Below are 19077 nucleotides of genomic sequence, written 5' to 3'. Positions count from 1 at the left end.
TACATGGAGCAATATTGATATCGAGAAGATCGACAGCCAGAGAGCCGACTGTATTGCAAAAAATAAGCAACATTGTTTTTTGAGCATTATTTGAGATAAAACCAAAACGTAAACACTCCCATTTCAGTGCCACAAAAACACCGTCTACTTTGACTTTGGAATCCGTCCAAAAATTATGGCTTTCAATTTTCTCCCGATGAAAATCCCCCAGTTCGAGTTGTTGTCGTCCAAAAATCCTCGCCATGTTGACCGCCAACAACAACAACTACTTGGATGACCGACGGACGGTCTGCCCAAGTTATCATGCGATACCACATCGGACGAGGACGGGGATGAGATTTAAATCGCTGCTAGAATTTCCAGTTTCCTCTTCGCCTTTTTTTTGCTGTTGTTGTTGTTCCTCGGTTTCCATTTCTTGTCCCTCGACTTTTGGCTGTTTTCATGCTGACTTTTGTTATGAGATTATTTTGGATCTTCTTTCGAACCTTCCAAAATTTTGATCTTTTTTTTCTCTGTTTTGGAACGCATTGGCCGGCAGTGTCCGTCCCGGGGCGCACAATAGCCCAGCAGGGAATCTCCGGACACCAGAGAAGTGCACACATAAGGTCATACTTTTCCCAGGCCACTTTCTCCTGGACGACAAACGTACGCCGAGAAGGTTTTTGAGAATTCGTTACGGTTTTCGGGGCGTCACTTTGTGAAAACGGCTCAAAATTCGAGTCTTCGAGCTCCACATTTTGTGGCTGACACAAACTGCCGGCAAAACAACGAAACGGTTTTAGTTCGAGACTCCCCGGTCGTCGTCGGTTGAGAGGGGTGGAAAAGCTCACATTGCTAAAGCGAATATTTATCGATTGTTTTCCTCTCCATTAAATCCTTCTCAACCCTGTCAGGTTATAAGGCTCTGCTCGAGGGAACCGGCCCCCGGGAATGGGTGTGTGTGTGTGTGTGTGTATAAAGTACGGAATCAAAATACTTTGCCGTTTTTCGTATTTCATCCGTATTTCCCACCAACAAACACACCGAAATTCATGCAAGAGTGACTCCACCCACGCCAAAACATCGGAGGATCCGTCGTCGGGCATAATTGACTGAAACACGCACGACGACGACCTCCCTCGCGCTGGAATCTCCGGGAGCCCCCGCTGTATTTCATTTCCGACTTTTAGACTTGGGTTGGCTTTTGGAGGTTTCGGAAAAAAAAGCGGAGCGAAAAGCGCCCCAAATCATGCGTGAGAGCAGCTGGGCATGTCGGCGGGAACGGGCGTTAACCCGGCGGAGCCCACAATTTCCTGTCCGGGGGTACCTATCACGTAATACTGAGGAAGCTTCCCAACCCTGATGGTCTCCGAAATTATTTTCTGATTCTAGCCAATCGAAACAGGGTTGAGGGAGCAGATGCCGTCATATTTTGGTTTTGTATTTACAAAAAAAAAACAAAACAAATGTAAATGCAACTTTGTACACCCAATTCAAATCGATTTGCTTTGATTTAAGCCGACTGCATCCTGCATTTCGTCATGTTTACATGATGATTATCCAATCCCAAGTCACCAGGGGACAAGATGGAAAGTGTTGATGCTCCACTTGTTTGAAGGGACTGGGGAAATATTCCACGGTATCCCCATTAGTGTGGTTCAGGGCCCCTTGGAAATGCAAAAATGTCAGCAAACCCGCTGCATTGTTGATAAAATCATTGTTTGTTGTCCACAGAAGCTCCTCTGAAATTTTCAGCAAATTTGGTTCAGGTTTCGTCACAGCTCTTTAGCATTTAAGTTTGCATGGGAATTGCATGGGAATCTGCAATTTTTCATTTTCTAACAGCAATAAATCTTCTATTGAACCAAAAATCCTGAAACCTCACATATATATCAAAAATGATATGGGGAACAATTTTCTAGAACACCCCAGGTTGATCTAAGCCGAACTGACTTAGTTATAAGTGGATTAAGTGAAGGTGTCGAAGTTGTATTTTCCAAAGGGCCTCTTTCGCTAAATTTTCACCAGAAGGCTCACTTTGATCGATGGCAAATCGTTTGACAACTTGTTTGTTTATTAATGTCAGAAGAAAAAAGCTGGAATGGCGGTTTCAACTTCGGTGGAACAATTGAATAATTTTTCTTCCGTCTTTTCAGGTTTAATTTGATGATGAGCTTTTGTCCAGCGCTGTGCATGACTTGGACTCGATCTGGAATCAAGGATTTTCTCCAGCAAATTGCTTAAGGCTTCTGTTTAGTGTGGGAGTTGATGGATTTCGTGGTGGTTAAAAGTTCAACCGACGTTCGCGCTCCGGCAATGTACGTGCCGCCAGAGGAGCTCCAACTACACTCTGCCGCTTCCACCTTCTGGGAGGGGGGGGAAAGCTAGGGGGAGATTGATTTGTGGCTTTTAGTTGCACCTGCAATCTTCGTCACCGGTACAGCGTTTTAGTGCCGAATATTCTTGAGGGACGGCCAACAGGCGTTACATCTTCTTTTAAACCTGGCATGCCTAGAAGGGGGTCTGCTTAGTGATGAAGACCAGCAGACTGAGGGTTGTCGTCCTTTACGGTTATGGCGCGGGGGAGGTCATTATCAGACGTAATCAGATGCCGCACAGGACTTATACTGACTAAGCTGACCAATCCAGATTTTTTTTTTTTTTTTACTGTGAACAGACACGGACCACTGCGACACTTGCGTATCTATAGTAGTATGATCTGTTCTCAGGTTTTCTGTTTTGCTGCTGTTTACAGCCTGCCGAACGATCGTCTTCCGTAGCGCTATTGTTTGAGCGAGACAGTATTGACGAATTATTCGAGCAGTTGCCCCCTCTCATTCCCCAGACCAATCCCCCAAATGCCATGCCACAAGAGCACGAGAGACCGATCCGAGGACGTGGAGATGAGCGAGATTGAGGGGAAATCTCGTTTATTTTTGACCCATCTAGAGATCGTTACCGATCATATAGCCCAATCTTCAGCTCGAATTTTGCCTGAGAGCATGTGACCGAGTCAAAAGTAGCATTTGAAGCTCTTCTCTGCGTATTGGTTACAGAGTTCTTCAACGCTCAGACTCAGTCGCCAACAGATCGTCCGAGAGATTGGATGGGATGGGTTTTTGGGGAGGCTTGGGACTTGACTAATCAATTCCCGCAGCAGCCGAAATCCCCCCTCGACCGCCACCTTCCCCTTTTGCCTCGCCAGATGGGGTTCAAGCCATCGACCTTCCGCTTACAAAGCGAAACCCGTACCACTACACCACGGGAGCTCGGCGACTCGATATTCCCCAGATCAGCTCTTTTATTCACCGTGTCCGGGGTAGCCCTTCGACACCCTCAGGACTAAAACCCTACCACTGCTTCGCGTGGCTTCACTCTGGTCAAACTCTGGCGCTCAGCTTGTTCATCATTGGAACAGTAGGCAACCTTGAGCACGGATGTCCGTAGGAAGGATTGTGGATGCAACTGCCGGCCAGCGACGCTACCGAGGCAGATTTGTTTTCCAAGGACTCCTTCACCTGGACTGAGCTTACGACCAAGATGCTGGGTTAGGCCAAGACTGACATTCAATTTCCATTCCAACGGAAGGTGTGATCAGACAAATTCTGTCTCGCAAAATGTCACCGGGGTTTGCTGGTAATGAATCCAGACCAACAGGGATGAGACCAGATCCGGCACACGGCGATTACCCACAAAAGTATCCTAAATCGTTACCGATGAAAGGTGATTCCGTAAGGGTGCGTGCATCTGGATTGGTCAGCTTAGTCAGTATAAGTCCTGTGCGGCATCTGATTACGTCTGATAATGACCTCCCCCGCGCCATAACCGTAAAGGACGACAACCCTCAGTCTGCTGGTCTTCATCACTAAGCAGACCCCCTTCTAGGCATGCCAGGTTTAAAAGAAGATGTAACGCCTGTTGGCCGTCCCTCAAGAATATTCGGCACTAAAACGCTGTACCGGTGACGAAGATTGCAGGTGCAACTAAAAGCCACAAATCAATCTCCCCTAGCTTTCCCCCTCCCAGAAGGTGGAAGCGGCAGAGTGTAGTTGGAGCTCCTCTGGCGGCACGTACATTGCCGGAGCGCGAACGTCGGTTGAACTTTTAACCACCACGAAATCCATCAACTCCCACACTAAACAGAAGCCTTAAGCAATTTGCTGGAGAAAATCCTTGATTCCAGATCGAGTCCAAGTCATGCACAGCGCTGGACAAAAGCTCATCATCAAATTAAACCTGAAAAGACGGAAGAAAAATTATTCAATTGTTCCACCGAAGTTGAAACCGCCATTCCAGCTTTTTCTTCTGACATTAATAAACAAACAAGTTGTCAAACGATTTGCCATCGATCAAAGTGAGCCTTCTGGTGAAAATTTAGCGAAAGAGGCCCTTTGGAAAATACAACTTCGACACCTTCACTTAATCCACTTATAACTAAGTCAGTTCGGCTTAGATCAACCTGGGGTGTTCTAGAAAATTGTTCCCCATATCATTTTTGATATATATGTGAGGTTTCAGGATTTTTGGTTCAATAGAAGATTTATTGCTGTTAGAAAATGAAAAAATTGCAGATTCCCCATGCAATTCCCATGCAAACTTAAATGCTAAAGAGCTGTGACGAAACCTGAACCAAATTTGCTGAAAATTTCAGAGGAGCTTCTGTGGACAACAAACAATGATTTTATCAACAATGCAGCGGGTTTGCTGACATTTTTGCATTTCCAAGGGGCCCTGAACCACACTAATCCCCATGTTAGTACCGCTTGAAGTTGGATGGAATTTGGAAAGATGAACGGCGAACTGTAACTATAATTTGCATTGTTATATTAGCGCGACAATGTGGATTCAGTTTCAAACCGAACTGTCTTCTAAAATGATGCTCTTTGTTCCCACGTCCAAATTTGACACCTTTACCCTTTATTAAAAGGAGCCTGAAAGGCTCATGATATGGCCAAACCCGACAAAGACCACCACATCCCCGAATTTGGGACGGATGTTTTTCGGGACACCAAAGTAAGGCAAGGACAAAGGGGGGAAGAACAGCCTGGATAAAAGAGCGTGGTTTACTAATTTAATCATATTAGGACGAGAATGAGAGGGAAACCGGCAGGGAAAAACAAGAGGTTGCAATTTATAAGCAGATACATATTTCACAACTTTTTCCCTGTGTCGGTATTTTCCCGGATGCTTCTTAGCCTTGTCCCGGCTGTGTAGGATTTAGTTGAATGGGGCTGGGAGGTATAAACACAACAACATTAGTCCTTTCTGCTACTCCGTACCGGCACAGCGGAAATGGGACGGTTGATGCTGAGTACGACCTGGGAGGAGCAGAAGGAGTAGGACGGCGGTGTGGTGCTTTCTATTGCTAATCCGTTGATCCGTCGTCTTTCGGAAATGGAAGATCCTTCCCCTCCACCAAATCATGTGTCCTACAATAGTGTGTGTGTGTGTGTGTTGGTGGGATTTGATACAGCACAAGCTCCCCGAGTATGAGTGGTCGTTTGTGGTGGACGGATCAACGAGTGGAGGGGATTGGGGCAGGCAATACGGTGAGCTATCGACGTGTTTAGGATATACTTTGGAAAGGATAACATGTGCGAGATGTATGAGACTGGGACGTAGTTTTATGGAGAGGTGTGTTATGGGATTCGATTCGATGAAAGGAGTTGCATTAGTGATTTTGGTAACATGATATGATTAAAGCAATAAATAGTCTTCTGGAAAGGAAAGTTCCTTCACTAATCGTTGATAGGATTCTAGGATGACAACCTGAACTTTAATCGATTATAAGTTTGTGTCGATATAAAACTGGTACAATCAAAAATCATTATATTTTAGCAAAATTATATTTAATAACACAGTCTAACAGAAACACAGCAGTTTCGTATCCTCTATATGTTTGTTTGGTATCTTCGGCAAAGTTGTAGGTTATGTATTTATCATCAGGATTTTTTAGAAAAAAATAGGTACAGAGTAAAGAAAATCCCGACTTATAACAACTTTTTAGAATGGTGCAAAATCTGTTATAGTTAAAAAAAAAAGATTTTTAGAATAAAAAATATTTTTGGAAAAAATCTAAAATGTTGTTAAACTAAATTTCAAAAATCATTTTCATTTGTAAAATCAAATCTGCAATTGAAAATGACACTACCGTAATCTGGGATGAATCGGGACTACAGTCCGAATAGAGACAGCAGTTTTAAGAGCACTTAAAGCTTTTAAATTAGGAAATGGATGTACACATTTTGTTGGCATGAGCCTGTTCTAACCGAAACCAACCAGAAAAAATCAAAATATTGTGCTCCAACATGGTTAAAACTGCTGTCCCAATTCGCCCCATGTGTCCCGATTAACCCCAGTTTACGGTACACATTTCTAGACAGAGTGCACCGTTTTCAAGTTATAGGTGAAATTTTTGCAAAAGATGTTCAGTTTTTGGCAATTAAAATTAGGTACTTCATGATTGAAAAATATCCTTGCCAAAAAAAAAAAAATCGAAAAACTGACAAAACTTCCTTTAATTTCCGTCTTTGACTTTGTTGATCGAACTGCAGGTTGCTGCTCTGATGAAAGCTTAAGTTTTGTGAAAAATGAGTTTTCCTCAGTGTCTTCTAATAAGCCCGCATTTTTAAACTCGACTTGGTTCGATTTAAAATGCTTAAACAATAATTTCTTGCGAAGTTTTCTGCTTTTTTAAATATAAATAAACTTTATAATCAAGTAAAAATGTAAAAAATGATTTTTTAGCCTTTCAGAAAATTATTTTTGATTAATGAATTTCGAGCTTAATTTTGTTGAATGGTGCAGAAAATGTCACAAAAGTTTCACCTTTTAAGATTTAAAATCTAACCAATTGTTTTCGAGATATCGCGAGTCGAAAATGTGGCCTATTTTTTATGACACTGAGAAAAAATATTTTTTCGCAAAATTTAAGCTTTAAGAGGTTGTATCTCAGCAACCTGCAGTCCGATCAACAATGCCAAAAAATGTAGAACATTTTCTCAGCTCTATAAAAACATTTTTTGCACGGTTTCTTCTTATATTGCAAAAGTCAAACATTTTCCGAAACATTTCTCGCAAAAATATCTTTAACTTGAAAACAGTGCAGTTTATCGAAAAATGTGTCAAGTCGTTTTCAATTGCAAATATAATCTTACAACTTACAACTTAAAGCGATTTTTGAAATTTGACTCCGGAATCAGATTTGCACCATTTTTAGTCCCCTGTAACATATAAAAAAATTCGAAAGTTAAAAACTACTCAATCCGGGAATTCAACATTCAGTGATAAAAAGTCAAATAAAAAATTTGGGATTTTTTTTCAGTGTACCTATTTTTTTCTAAACAGTCTCAATCAACTAACACTGAAACTTTGCCGAAGACACCAAATCGTCCAGAAAATCTCTTTTCAAAATACAGATTTTCAAACATGCCCATTTTGTATGGCCAGCCTAAAATCTAAAATTAATGGGAAGAATTACTGTACTGAGAAAATATCATATGAGCAACTCTCTACAAAATCGGCCGATTCCGACCATTTTTATTTTTTGTATTTTTTTATTTGGCTCAAACTTTGTGGGGACCTTCCCTATGACCAACTAAGCTATTTTGTGTCATTGGTTCACCCATAGCAGCCTTCATACAATTTTGGCTGCTGTCCATACAAAAATGGTACGTAAATATTCAAACAGCTGTAACTTTTGAGTGAATTTCCTGATCAATTTGGTATCTTCGGCAAAGTTGTAGGTATTGTTGAGGACTATTGAGAAAAAATAGGTACACCGAAAAAAAATGCGGATTTTTCATCAACTGTTTTTTTTTTTTTGCAAAAGCTCAATTTCCCAAAAAACGTTTTTTTTCTAGATTTTTTTATAAGTTTTAGAGGACAAAAACCCGCAACTTTTGAGCCATAGAGAAACATGGTCAAAAAATCTGCCGCCGAGTTATGATTTTTTTTTTAAATGGTGATTTTTGTAAAAAAATGAAATTTAATGCAAAAACAAATCGAAAAGATTTTTTGATAAAGGGCTCTGTTTTCAAGATATTGCCACCGAAAGTTTGATTTTAGCGAAATATTTGCAGTTTTTCGTTTTTTTAAATAGTGACCATGAGTGACCATTTCTAAAAGTATCTTTTTTGAGAAGTTCACAAAATTTTCTATGAAATTGTCTAAGAGACATTGAAGATTGGACCTCTGATTGCTGAGGTATAGTGGCTTAACAACATGGTTAAAACATGAAATTCAAGGTTTCTAAGTCTCACCCAAACAACCCACCATTTTCTAATGTCGATATCTCCGCAACTAATGGTCCGATTTTCAATGTAAAAACATGAAACATTCGTGAAATTTTCCGATCTTTTTGAAAAAAATATTTTATAAAAAATAAATCAAGACTAACATTTGAAAAAGGGCCAAACATTGAATATTATGCCCATTTAGAATGGTAGTCTTGATTTATTTTTTTTCAAAATGTTTTTTTTTAAAGATTGGAAAAAATCATGAATGTTTCATTTTTTTCCTTGTACCTTTTTTTTCTCAATAGTCCTCAACAATACCTACAACTTTGCCCAAGACACCAAATTGATCAGAAAATTCACTCAAAAGTTGTAGCTGTTTGAATATTTACGTACCATTTTTGTATGGACAGCAGCCAAAATTGTATGGATACTTGTTTGGGTGAACCACTGATACAAAATAGCTTCTTTGGTCATAGGGAAGATCCCCACAAAGTTTGAGTCTAATAAAAAAATACACATAAAATCCATTTCCGGTTTTGGTAGAGAATTGCTATTGCTTGTATTAAATTTTCCAGAAAGGCATAATTTTGTAGAAAAAAGTTCCCATAAAAAGCATAGCATTTGAAGCTAGGAACATTTCGATAAGATCTCCAACACTTTTTCGAAATTTAATGACGGACTCTTTTGATACCTAATCTCATAAGATTCCATCAAATGCCACGCCACACAATAATCGAATCGTGACAATCCACTGCATCTGATTAAAACGCACACCTTATACTAGAGATAATCTAAGGAAACTCAACCCCAGACTCTGGCTGTTCACGACCCACGGCAACATGCATCCACGTCGATTCATATGCATAATTAAGAATGCTAATTAGGATTATGCCGGGTGAGGATTGAATACCTACATCTCCAGAAGAAGAAAATAAAAGCTAATTCCGTTTGGTTTTGGACCCGAAGCCGACGGCAGAAATTTGACAACGAAATGAACGGAAAAAAAGTTTGAAGAAAATATAATAATGTGGAGGAGTGCCGAAACTGACTACGAAAATGGGAAATTTAGCAACACAGGACAACTGTTATTTCGAAAAAAAAAACAAAAGCCAAGAATAATTCCCTAATTTTACTTCGAAAACGTTAAAGTAATTTAAATTTCAGGGTTAATTAAATACAAGTGATAAAATTAACAACTTAAATTTCTCGAATAAATTATTTCGACACCCAGTGTTATCAGAGCAAACCCCGAAAAAAACACCTAAATAAAACGCGGGGGTGAATGAAAAGAGCACACAGCGAAAAAATAATAATAATGGAGTCAAACTGCCGCCCGGTATGATATATGCATATGTATGAAAATGAGCATTGTTATGCAAATCTGGATCACGCGTCGCCACCTCACACTCTGCCTCCCCCGACGGAACCAGCGCGACGGTTTGAGGTTATGGTTCCTTGAATTTTAATCGAATAAAATTAACTCGCAGAGGTTCGATGGCGGCCGCGGCGTTTGCTTAATTTTTCGAACAGGTCTCTCCGTCTCGAATTATGAATAATGCAGCACACCCGTGATCCCGTCGGGGTTTTTGAGTTTGGTCTGAGGAGATTTGGTTGCTGAGAAACCCCTTTAAATTGCATGAATCGCTCAATTTACGTGTGAATAGCAGATTAAAAATTAGATCAGGTCGGTTAAAACGGATAACTAAGAATGTCTTCCCCGGGATGGTCTTGAAATAATCGAGGGAAACTTTTCCTCCGGAAAACACCGGGAGAACCGGGAAGGAATGGGATAGATTAAATGTCATCCAGGGATAAAATCGATACGAATCCCTGGAGGAAAAGTTGGGGGGAGTGTGACACATTTTCCTAAACACGGGAAAACAAAACCACGAGGGGTGATCAAAAAGTCTGTGGAAACTTTCTGATTTTTCCTCCAATTTAACTAAAAAATAAAAAAAAATAACCCATTTAAGCAAAATCTAAATTTGATAAAATCATTCATCCCATGAAAGTGTAGAGGGATGCCTGGCAAAAGTTGGGTGAAGTCCAGAAAACTAGGCTGGAACCATCATCCATGTGCGGCCAGGAGGGCAAAGCTGCTCGTAGCCTTTATGGCGCGCCTTTTTATCCTTGAATGGAGAAACGAGAGCAACGATAAAAATGGAAGAAATGCTTTGCTCAGCATTGACATCAGGCGCCCATCACTCGGGGACATGGTGGCTACTAGGAAATTAGTTATATCTTATTTATTTAACTGTTCACTAAGTAATTCTCTACCATCAAACTAGATACCTTCCGTATGATCAAAGAAGTCTCAATACAATATTGACAGTTTTTTACAAATCGTTAAAAACAAATATCGTCATAAATCGTCGTGTGCAAATAATCTGTTTCTACGGTGGCCCAAAAATGCTGTTTAGATGATTTTTGAACAAAAAAACCTCGTATCTCCGAATTGACTTAAGCAATCTAAGATCACCTCTTTGCAAAATAAATCAAGCAAAACATTGCAATAGGGCCGAAGCCGAAGTGTAAGCAAAGAGTCTATCCTGCTCGTTCCTAATGTAAACATCATCTGACGTGAGCAGGATAGACTCTTTGATTACACTTCGGCTTCGGCCCTATTACAATGTTTAGCTTGAAATGTGATACTATGGGCTTTTAATGAAACATGAAATAAGGCATTTAAACAAGTAGCGAACTGTCACTTTTTACACGGCGCTCACGCACACTATCAAAACAAGCGTTTGGTAGTGTGTGTGCACTCCGTGTAAAAGGGGTGTCAAACTAAAAAGTGAACCCGTTTGTTTGACAACATGTGGTGTCAAACCACCGGGGTTGGAGTGTACTACTTTTTTTTGCTGTGTATTCAAAAAATTTGAATATCCATTTTAAAGAAATATCTACAATTTTTATATCATTTTTTGTTGCCATCAAAACCAACTTTGTAGCAAGAAACAAACAAATTACAATTATTTAGAATTTTGGTTTAGGAGAACTATACCCATTTTTGTCACACTCTAAGCCCTTCGACCTATTCTCACTTTTGCAATTTTCAACCAACATTTTCAGATACCGTAAACCGGGGTGACTTTGATAGGATTTCAATTTATTTTTGAAATATTTTCCAACTGGTAAGGTTTTTCTCAAGATTATTTTTTTTAAAACATGTACTGGGGTAGGCCCCACAAAGTCCATGCACTATTTTCGAAAAAAAAATTCAATAGTGTTTAGAATAATAGTTACGTCAAAAATTCTTAGTTTAAATTCCGGGGTGACTTTGATAGTTATAATTTCCTTGTAAAAATCAGATTTAAGTTGTTTCAAATTTCATTTTTACGTCAAATGTACCATCACTAAAGTTGCTGATATAGCCTTTAATAAAAAAAAATGTTTATATTTAGTTATTTAAGTTTATAAGCTTTTTAACAAAATACTTTTATTTATGAAATTTATTGATTTAAATTGCATTTTAAACTGATTTCGAAGCACGAATCGCAAGTTTTCACATTCTACATAAAATTTGTTTAACTTACATTGCCTTTAAATTTGGAGATTTTTTTAATTGTGTTTCAAAAACATATATTATTAATTATTTACAAACTTATTTTGCCTTCTTTTAGTGGAAAATTGTCCAAAGAATCCGAAAATGCATTCCATTTTCCGATTCAAAATCATGTTCATTGAGGAAATCATAACACTTTCTGAAGTGGAGCCTAACATTTCAAAAGGGCACATAACTTTTGTAAACAATAGTGCATCCCTTTCACTCAAATGACAGTTTACATAAGGTCTTCTTGTTTAACTCTTGTTTGAAAAAGTAATGTGCCATAATAAAATGGCAAGCACGAAGTATGAAATAATGTTTTTCATCAACTTTTTCTTTATTATAGTTAACTAACTCTTTAAAATTTTCAAAATTTTATCAAAAGTTCTTCTTGAGGTACTTTGAACATTTCTCTACCATGGTCAGTATGATTTCAAACCATTGCGTACGTATTTAATTTGTACTCTTCATTTTGCGGAAAAATCGCAAACCTATCAAAGTCACCCCGTTTTACGGTAAATCGGCAATGGTAGCTTGCTTACGTTTATTTGAGATATTTATTGCTTTTGAAGAGTCAAAAACACTTTATAGGCCAAAACATGATTAATTATATTTCCCTACTTTTTACTAGTGCAATAGCAAGAGAATGTCCAAATAAAGGTCCTAAAAATAGCAGGGACGACAGAAAAGTTGTATTTTGCATCCTATTGACAAATTACCACAAAAGTGTTCCAAATTTGTGGGTGTTCCGAATATGTGGGATGACTGTAAACCATCAACTAATTCTAACTGTTCGTACTGTAAAATAGTCTAAAAAAAAACAAGTGCAGTCGAAGTTCTGATTTGAACTAAATGTAATTGAATTCATGAAACTATGCGATTATTGAAATGAGCTTATTTATCAACGTCTCCAAAATTTCTTGAGAAGTAAGGCCGATGCAAATATTTAAAAAAGTTTTTGGGGGGGCAAAAAAATAAAAAAATATAAAAATTTAAATAACAAGCCATAGTCTTCACATTTAAATGAAAAAAGTGTCTTAAATGCATTTTACACTAGTTCAGTTGTTTTGCAATCATTAGTTTTCAAAAAATCTAAGATCTGACAAAAACAAAAATTGTATCGAAAAAAAAGATTTTGCATCGAAAATTTTCAAAAAATCTTAAGATTTTTTAATAAACCCAAACATGCTAAAAATGATTTTAAACGCAGGAGAATGTATTTTAATTTGATTTCAGCTGGTTGCACTTGAACTTTCATTGAAATTTTAAAGTTTATTGCAAAAATATTTTTTTTGCCCCCTGATTTTTCGGGCCAATTTTGAAGGGGGGGAGGGGGTGACAAAAACTTTTAAAAATATTTGTACCAGCCTAAAAGTTTGATTGCAAACTGCCTATTTTCAATCCGGTACCAACAAAATCTAAAAATCTTCAAAAAATAATGGATCAAAATATGTAATGAGTCAATTACTTTTCTTTCACGATAGTTGAATCTTTAAAAAAAAACCTAAATCACGTTGGAACATTGTAGGATCAACGTTCATGTACAGAGACTCCAAATTAGTTAAAATTAAGTTGTCGATTGATAAAAAAAACACGATTCGATTATTGGAGAGAGCGTTTGGTACGGTAAGTCCACGCATCCTCCTCCCATGCAAATTCTGTAAATGTGATCCGTTCACAGAATCCTCTCTTCGGTTTTATTTATTTTCATGTTTCCTGGAGTTTCAAGCATTGTGCCAGAATCCGGTAATCCGGCAACCGACGAATTTTGAACAAGTTATTTCGGAATTAATCTGTATTTATATAATAATTCATGTAGTTCCAGATTTACTCAGTAATTCCGCTGCAATTCAAGTTTTTGCCAATAATTCTGATTTTTGAAGAAAAAAAATTGTATGGTATTTATCGAAAAAAGTTTTTTTCACATTTTTTTATTTTTGTCAAATTTTACATTTTTTGAAAATTGATGATTGCAAATCAACTGAACTAGTGTAAAATACATTTTGAAGCACTGTGGAGACTATGGCTTGTTATTTCAATTTTTATATGTTTATATTTTTTATCGAGTAATCCAGTTAATTCCATTTAGAATGGTTAGTAATCCTTGATGTTGGAAACCCTGATAAAGTTACATGAGTTATAAACAATAATAACGCAAAATTAAACGCAATGGTTCCCAAAACTATGAAATCGTTCAATTTCAGGGTTGTTTTTTTTTACAGACTGATTATTGTCCGTGTAATTGCCACCATGTCATTGAACCGTTTCACTTAAAATGTGCCCACAGATAAAGCGGTTCTGGTCGTCGTCAGGACGAAATTAGGATACCAGAGAAGGGAGCCAGAAAGAGCTTTCACATGTATACATGTGACCACAAACCGGCGCCCTCTCCACGCAGTTTGTGTATAAACGGTTACATCAACCCAAACCCAACAAAAAAAGTTAACCCCGTGGTGCGCGCCCGATAAGATCCCCCATCTTTTTTTTCGTGTATTCCGAAACAACAAAACCAACCCAGTGGACAGGGGAAAAAAAAGAAAAAAGAAGAAGACGCACAAAAACACGACTTTTCCACTAACCTGTTTTCTCTTTGATCTCGCACAGCACCGCAAACAGCACCGGCTTCATCCTGTGACAGTTGAGCGTGTGCTTTCGGGCCTGGGCCTCGTCCAGCGATTGGTCCGTGATGTTCATGATCTGTTGGAGGATCTCGCCGATGTCCTGCTTGCGGGGGTCGTTGTCCACGGCTTGGCCGTCACTGGAGGCCGCCGGCATGCCGTAGTTGGGCGGCATCAGGCCGCCGTGGCCCATCATCCGGTTCGGATCCTCCATTTGGTGTGCTGTTGGGGAGGTTCAAAGTTTTTTTTTAAGGTTAGTTTATGCGTTTCTTGATATGATAAGTGAAGGAAAGTTTTAAGGATTGCCGATGGGATCGGATGTGGCATTGGTGGATCTGTAGATGCTGTCTCGAAGGTATTTTCGAAGATTATATTCCTATTAGACGCCTGAAGCTGTATAACTAATGAAGTGTTGTTTCAACTAATGAATTCGTTAACTTTCTTTGAAGGTATAGCACGGTGCAATGATTCGCCTACGGTCTGATTGATGTTCGAACCCATTGATCATCGGAACTGTTCCGACATCCCAGTCCACATTGCTTATCTACAATTAGCTCCGGTATCAATCAACTTGGCACATATCTAGTGGGCAGCATAAGTCTATACCCCATTCCATCGCGTTCTGCTCTAACTATACTAGCCGCGTAGTATAAAAAATCGGTTTGTTCGGCGCTGACAGATAAATTACGTCCATCAATTACCCGCAGCAATTAGCATTTACGTAAGCTTGCTCCGATAGTCGATTCCAGACCGACGGCGGCGACCGGCCGCTGGTTCTGGTCAGAACTGACACACTAATGCTACTTTTCATCTCATTACGGTAATTGAAAGCGCGCGGTTCCACGGGAATTGTTTCCCATAATGTTCGGTGGAACCACTGCTGCTGACATTCCAGGTGTGCACGGCGGGACTGCTGCCTGATGATACTTTCAAATCACGTCAGGTGTACCGTTGAAATCGGAGTCTAAATTACCCCACCCTAGCGCTGTTGTCAGCGTGCGTTCAGTTGGTGGTCATAAAGCAGAGAAAGACCTGTGGGTCTTTTTTATTAGTTGTTGTTTCACGGGAAATTCCAAATTCATGTTAAATTTACAACCAAATTTACAATATTTACACCCCAATGTTAATGGTTTGAATATAAATTATAAACAACACAAATCATTGCTGAGTAAAACTTCTTAATCAGACAAAAACGTTAATGTTTAGGCGCCAGGGTGGCCAACTCAGAAAAAAACTAGGAAAGCCGAAAAAGTTGGACATTTCAATTCCGAAACGGAAAAAAAACTTGGGAATTCGACTCGAAAAATAATTATTTTAATTTGACTTCCTAGACGCATCTTCATTTCTACTTATCGAGAATCAAATTCTGAGAAAATTTCTGTGCATTTGTGGGGATGTTGATCAATTGATTTTCTTGGCTTAGGTTGAACAAATTTTGTCCGGATGTGGTCTAGTTTTAGGGCCTACAGCTTGGTCCAGTTTTAGGCTGTAGGCCCTGGTATTGAAAATTGTTAAGTTTTGATTAGTTGTTGGCAAGTTTTGCTAAAAAAACTATTAAGGCGACAACAACGTCCATTTAATGGACGAGTCTAACCGCAACAAAAGAGGTGTGTAAAGGGTTGCCGTTTTATTTAGAGGCCATGCCTGTATTTTCTTGACAAAAAGTCTGCATTTTTTTAAATGAAAAATTTCTATTCGGACGACATTAATACACTTCGTCAGGGAATAGTGACAGTGTCAAAAAAAATTTAATAGTGTAAATAGTGTAAAAGAAAGTGTAATACTAGGTACATCAGGAATTTGCAGATTTTCATCAAATTTACAGCCTCCAACCCCCAACCCAAGTTTCACAAAACTTCCAATTTATTAGGGAAAAAGAATGGGAAATGCATTTTCCTGCGTTTAAAATCATGTCTGGGATCGATCAAAAATACTTTATATTTTTGTGGAATTCCAATGTACAGCATCGCAAAGTTTTTTTATCGGCGAAAAAAAATCTCTCCAAGTATTGGATATTTTGAAAACTAATGATTGCAAAACAACTGTGAAGGTGTAAAATGCACTTTCAAACACTTTTTTTCATTCAAATGTTAAGACCATGGCTTGTTATTTCAATTTTTATATTTTTTATGTTATTGCCACCCCTCCTCGACCCCGACCGAGGGACATAAAGTAATATATGCAACGGCCTAACTCAAAAAAGAGGTAAAAATTCAAAAATTCAGTTTTTTGTTAATATTTACATTAAAAATCGTTTTTTTTAGTTATAATTATTATTTGATGATAAATCTTTGAAAAAAAAACATTGAAACATTCTTTTTAGATGATATTCAATTGTGTGTTTATCTTATAAAATGTATGAAGTATGCAGTATTCAGGGTATTTCTATGTAAAAAAAAACATTAGTAACATTGTCTTCTTTCTCTTTTAGGTTAAAAATATTTTTAAAGATTGTGATTCGAAATTTTCTGATATCCTTAAAAAATATTTGACCATTAACAGAAAAAGGGATTTTTGGTTAGAAATTTTATTCTTTTCTGAGTAAATTTAGTATTTATAACAATTTGACTTTATTTCAGACGGAAAATTACGATTTCATTTCCAAAATCGCAGCCAAATTGATTTATACCATCTCGTGGTACATCTCTAAAGATGAAATTGTACTTCTACAACAATTTTACAGAAAATACAAAATCGCTCAGAAATATAGTATACATCGAACCGATTTTTGAATATTTCCATAGCATTAATCCAAAGTCAGCTGCCTAAATTTTGTGGAGATTTGCCACACCAGTGTTGTTAATATTAAAGTTATTTTTTTTAAATTTTCTCTACTCAAATTTTTAATTTTCTAGTTTTTCTATACTAAACATAATATTTAAAGGCCCCCCTATAGCCATTTCCTGCTTTCCAGAGAAAACTTACACTATTTATTTAAAAAATAACGAAATCTTATGGATTTTTAGTTTGGGAAAAGTGAAGAGCATGAAAAAGCAGGATTTTGGATTGAATATCTACAAAAAAAAAGAGTAATAATATTAATAATTAATAATGTTTGCAAATGTTAGAAAGCTGATTACCAAAAGTACTCAGGACAAATAAAAAAAAAAAACATTGTTTTTGGATTTGATCTTGAAATATTCCGAGAAAAATATAGCGTCCAGTTTATCAAAATTTACAAGATTGGCATGGAAAAGATCTATTTTGAACTAACTGTAATTGTATTTAAACATTGCATAGACAAGATATATGCTTTATCCGTCTATTTAAGGTTATTTAAATTTTACTCAGGTGCTCAGTACTTAGAACCTTGTTGCATTTTCGAAAAAGTCTTAAAATCTTCGAAAAAAATAGATATATTTAATATATTTTAGAAATATTCAAAGTGTGTGTGTTTCTGGTGACCTAAAAATTTATGCTTCCTCTCGAGTTGAGCCTGTGTAGAAATTTTGTTCGTCGGTGTAATCGAATCAGAAAGCTTCGAAACTTTTTAGGCTTATCCTCGAATGCCATTTTTTTAATTTCAGGACTACATTATGGGTCGCAAGATAATTATATTTAATTAGGAAAAACATATTGGATTGACATTTTTTTTTTTTTTTTTTTTTTTGGGATGGTGATCCAGCCGCACATCGTTGATGTCGAAACCTCTAAACTGGGCCCTCGTCCTGTCACGTCCGTCAGTAGTCTTGTCGTACATTACAACTAGAATCAGATCTGCCAATGAATTAGTACACTTCGACCAAATAAACACTGACGCTGTATGGATCTGACTCTAGAATAAATGCACAGTTGTGTGTTATTCATAAGTCCAAAATGTTCAATTATTCATATAAGTCCAAATATTCATTTGCGGATAACTACCTAACTTGAATTGAATACAAGATTTAAAGCAACCTATCCGAAAGCTACTCTTATCTCAAATCCCCGACATTTTAATTATTAACCAAAAAAACGTTTCTTTTAAAACCTGTCTGGCTTCTTTAAAAAAAAAAACAAAAAAATAACAGTTGATATTTTACAAGTCGTGAATTGAAAAAGAGACGACCATTTGTTCGTCAGAATTCCAGTAGATCCTCGATTCGCAACAATGGTCGATACAATCATAATCCGACAGTCGTTAGTTCAACAGATCAACGAATTTAGTCCGATATCATTTCACTATTGATTGATCGAGACTCTATGAAAATTTTGACAAATCAGAATGGTTTTTATGCTACTTGAATGAAAATCACCGATTCTGATAGAATTACTAAATTCACTGTTACTAATTTTGTCCCTAAATAACTTAAGGCAAAGTATAAAAAGTTGATATTTATAGTTAAAATCCTAAATTCTACAATCACTATTTTTTTAAACCCGCATCCTAACCTGACACCCACATTAAGATAGGGAAAAATCACATATGTAGCGGTTCATTGTACAAATGTGATATTTCCACTTTCAGAGAACCTCCTTGTCTCGATGACAGCTTACCGGCCATCGATTAAGCCCTGAGACTACGCCAAAGTGGGTTCTCGCAGCATGAAGTGGTGTCCATGTGTAAAAATGGAAGCTTCAGCAATATACTGAACACTTCGATTTTAATTCCACATCGAATCAAATCATACTCTTTGCCAAACAAGCATCAAACCTATGACACTCATTATGACAAAGCCCAGGGAAAAAAACATATTGGATTGACATTATTAGAAAA

General features: G+C 37.6%; 2 protein-coding genes across 3 annotated transcripts in view; one reads left to right on the top strand and one right to left on the bottom strand.

The window, feature by feature from the left end:
* The window catches only part of LOC6040770 (folylpolyglutamate synthase, mitochondrial), a 151416-nt gene that overhangs the window by 100091 nt on the left and 32248 nt on the right, over positions 1-19077 (top strand). The gene's annotated exons all lie outside the window — the stretch shown is intronic.
* LOC6040765 (homeobox protein extradenticle) overlaps positions 1-19077 on the bottom strand; it is a 61769-nt gene that overhangs the window by 38184 nt on the left and 4508 nt on the right. For both annotated transcript variants that reach the window (XM_038256196.1, XM_038256197.1), the window contains exon 2: positions 14343-14603. In XM_038256196.1, coding sequence (XP_038112124.1) covers positions 14343-14603 — 261 coding nt within the window. The remainder of the gene's footprint in view (positions 1-14342; positions 14604-19077) is intronic.

This window comes from Culex quinquefasciatus, chromosome 2 (genome assembly GCF_015732765.1).
Source record: "Culex quinquefasciatus strain JHB chromosome 2, VPISU_Cqui_1.0_pri_paternal, whole genome shotgun sequence".
Classification (NCBI taxonomy): domain Eukaryota; kingdom Metazoa; phylum Arthropoda; class Insecta; order Diptera; family Culicidae; genus Culex; species Culex quinquefasciatus.
The sequence above is the reverse complement of the archived record's forward strand: the minus strand, read 5'-3'. Positions and strand labels throughout refer to the sequence as shown.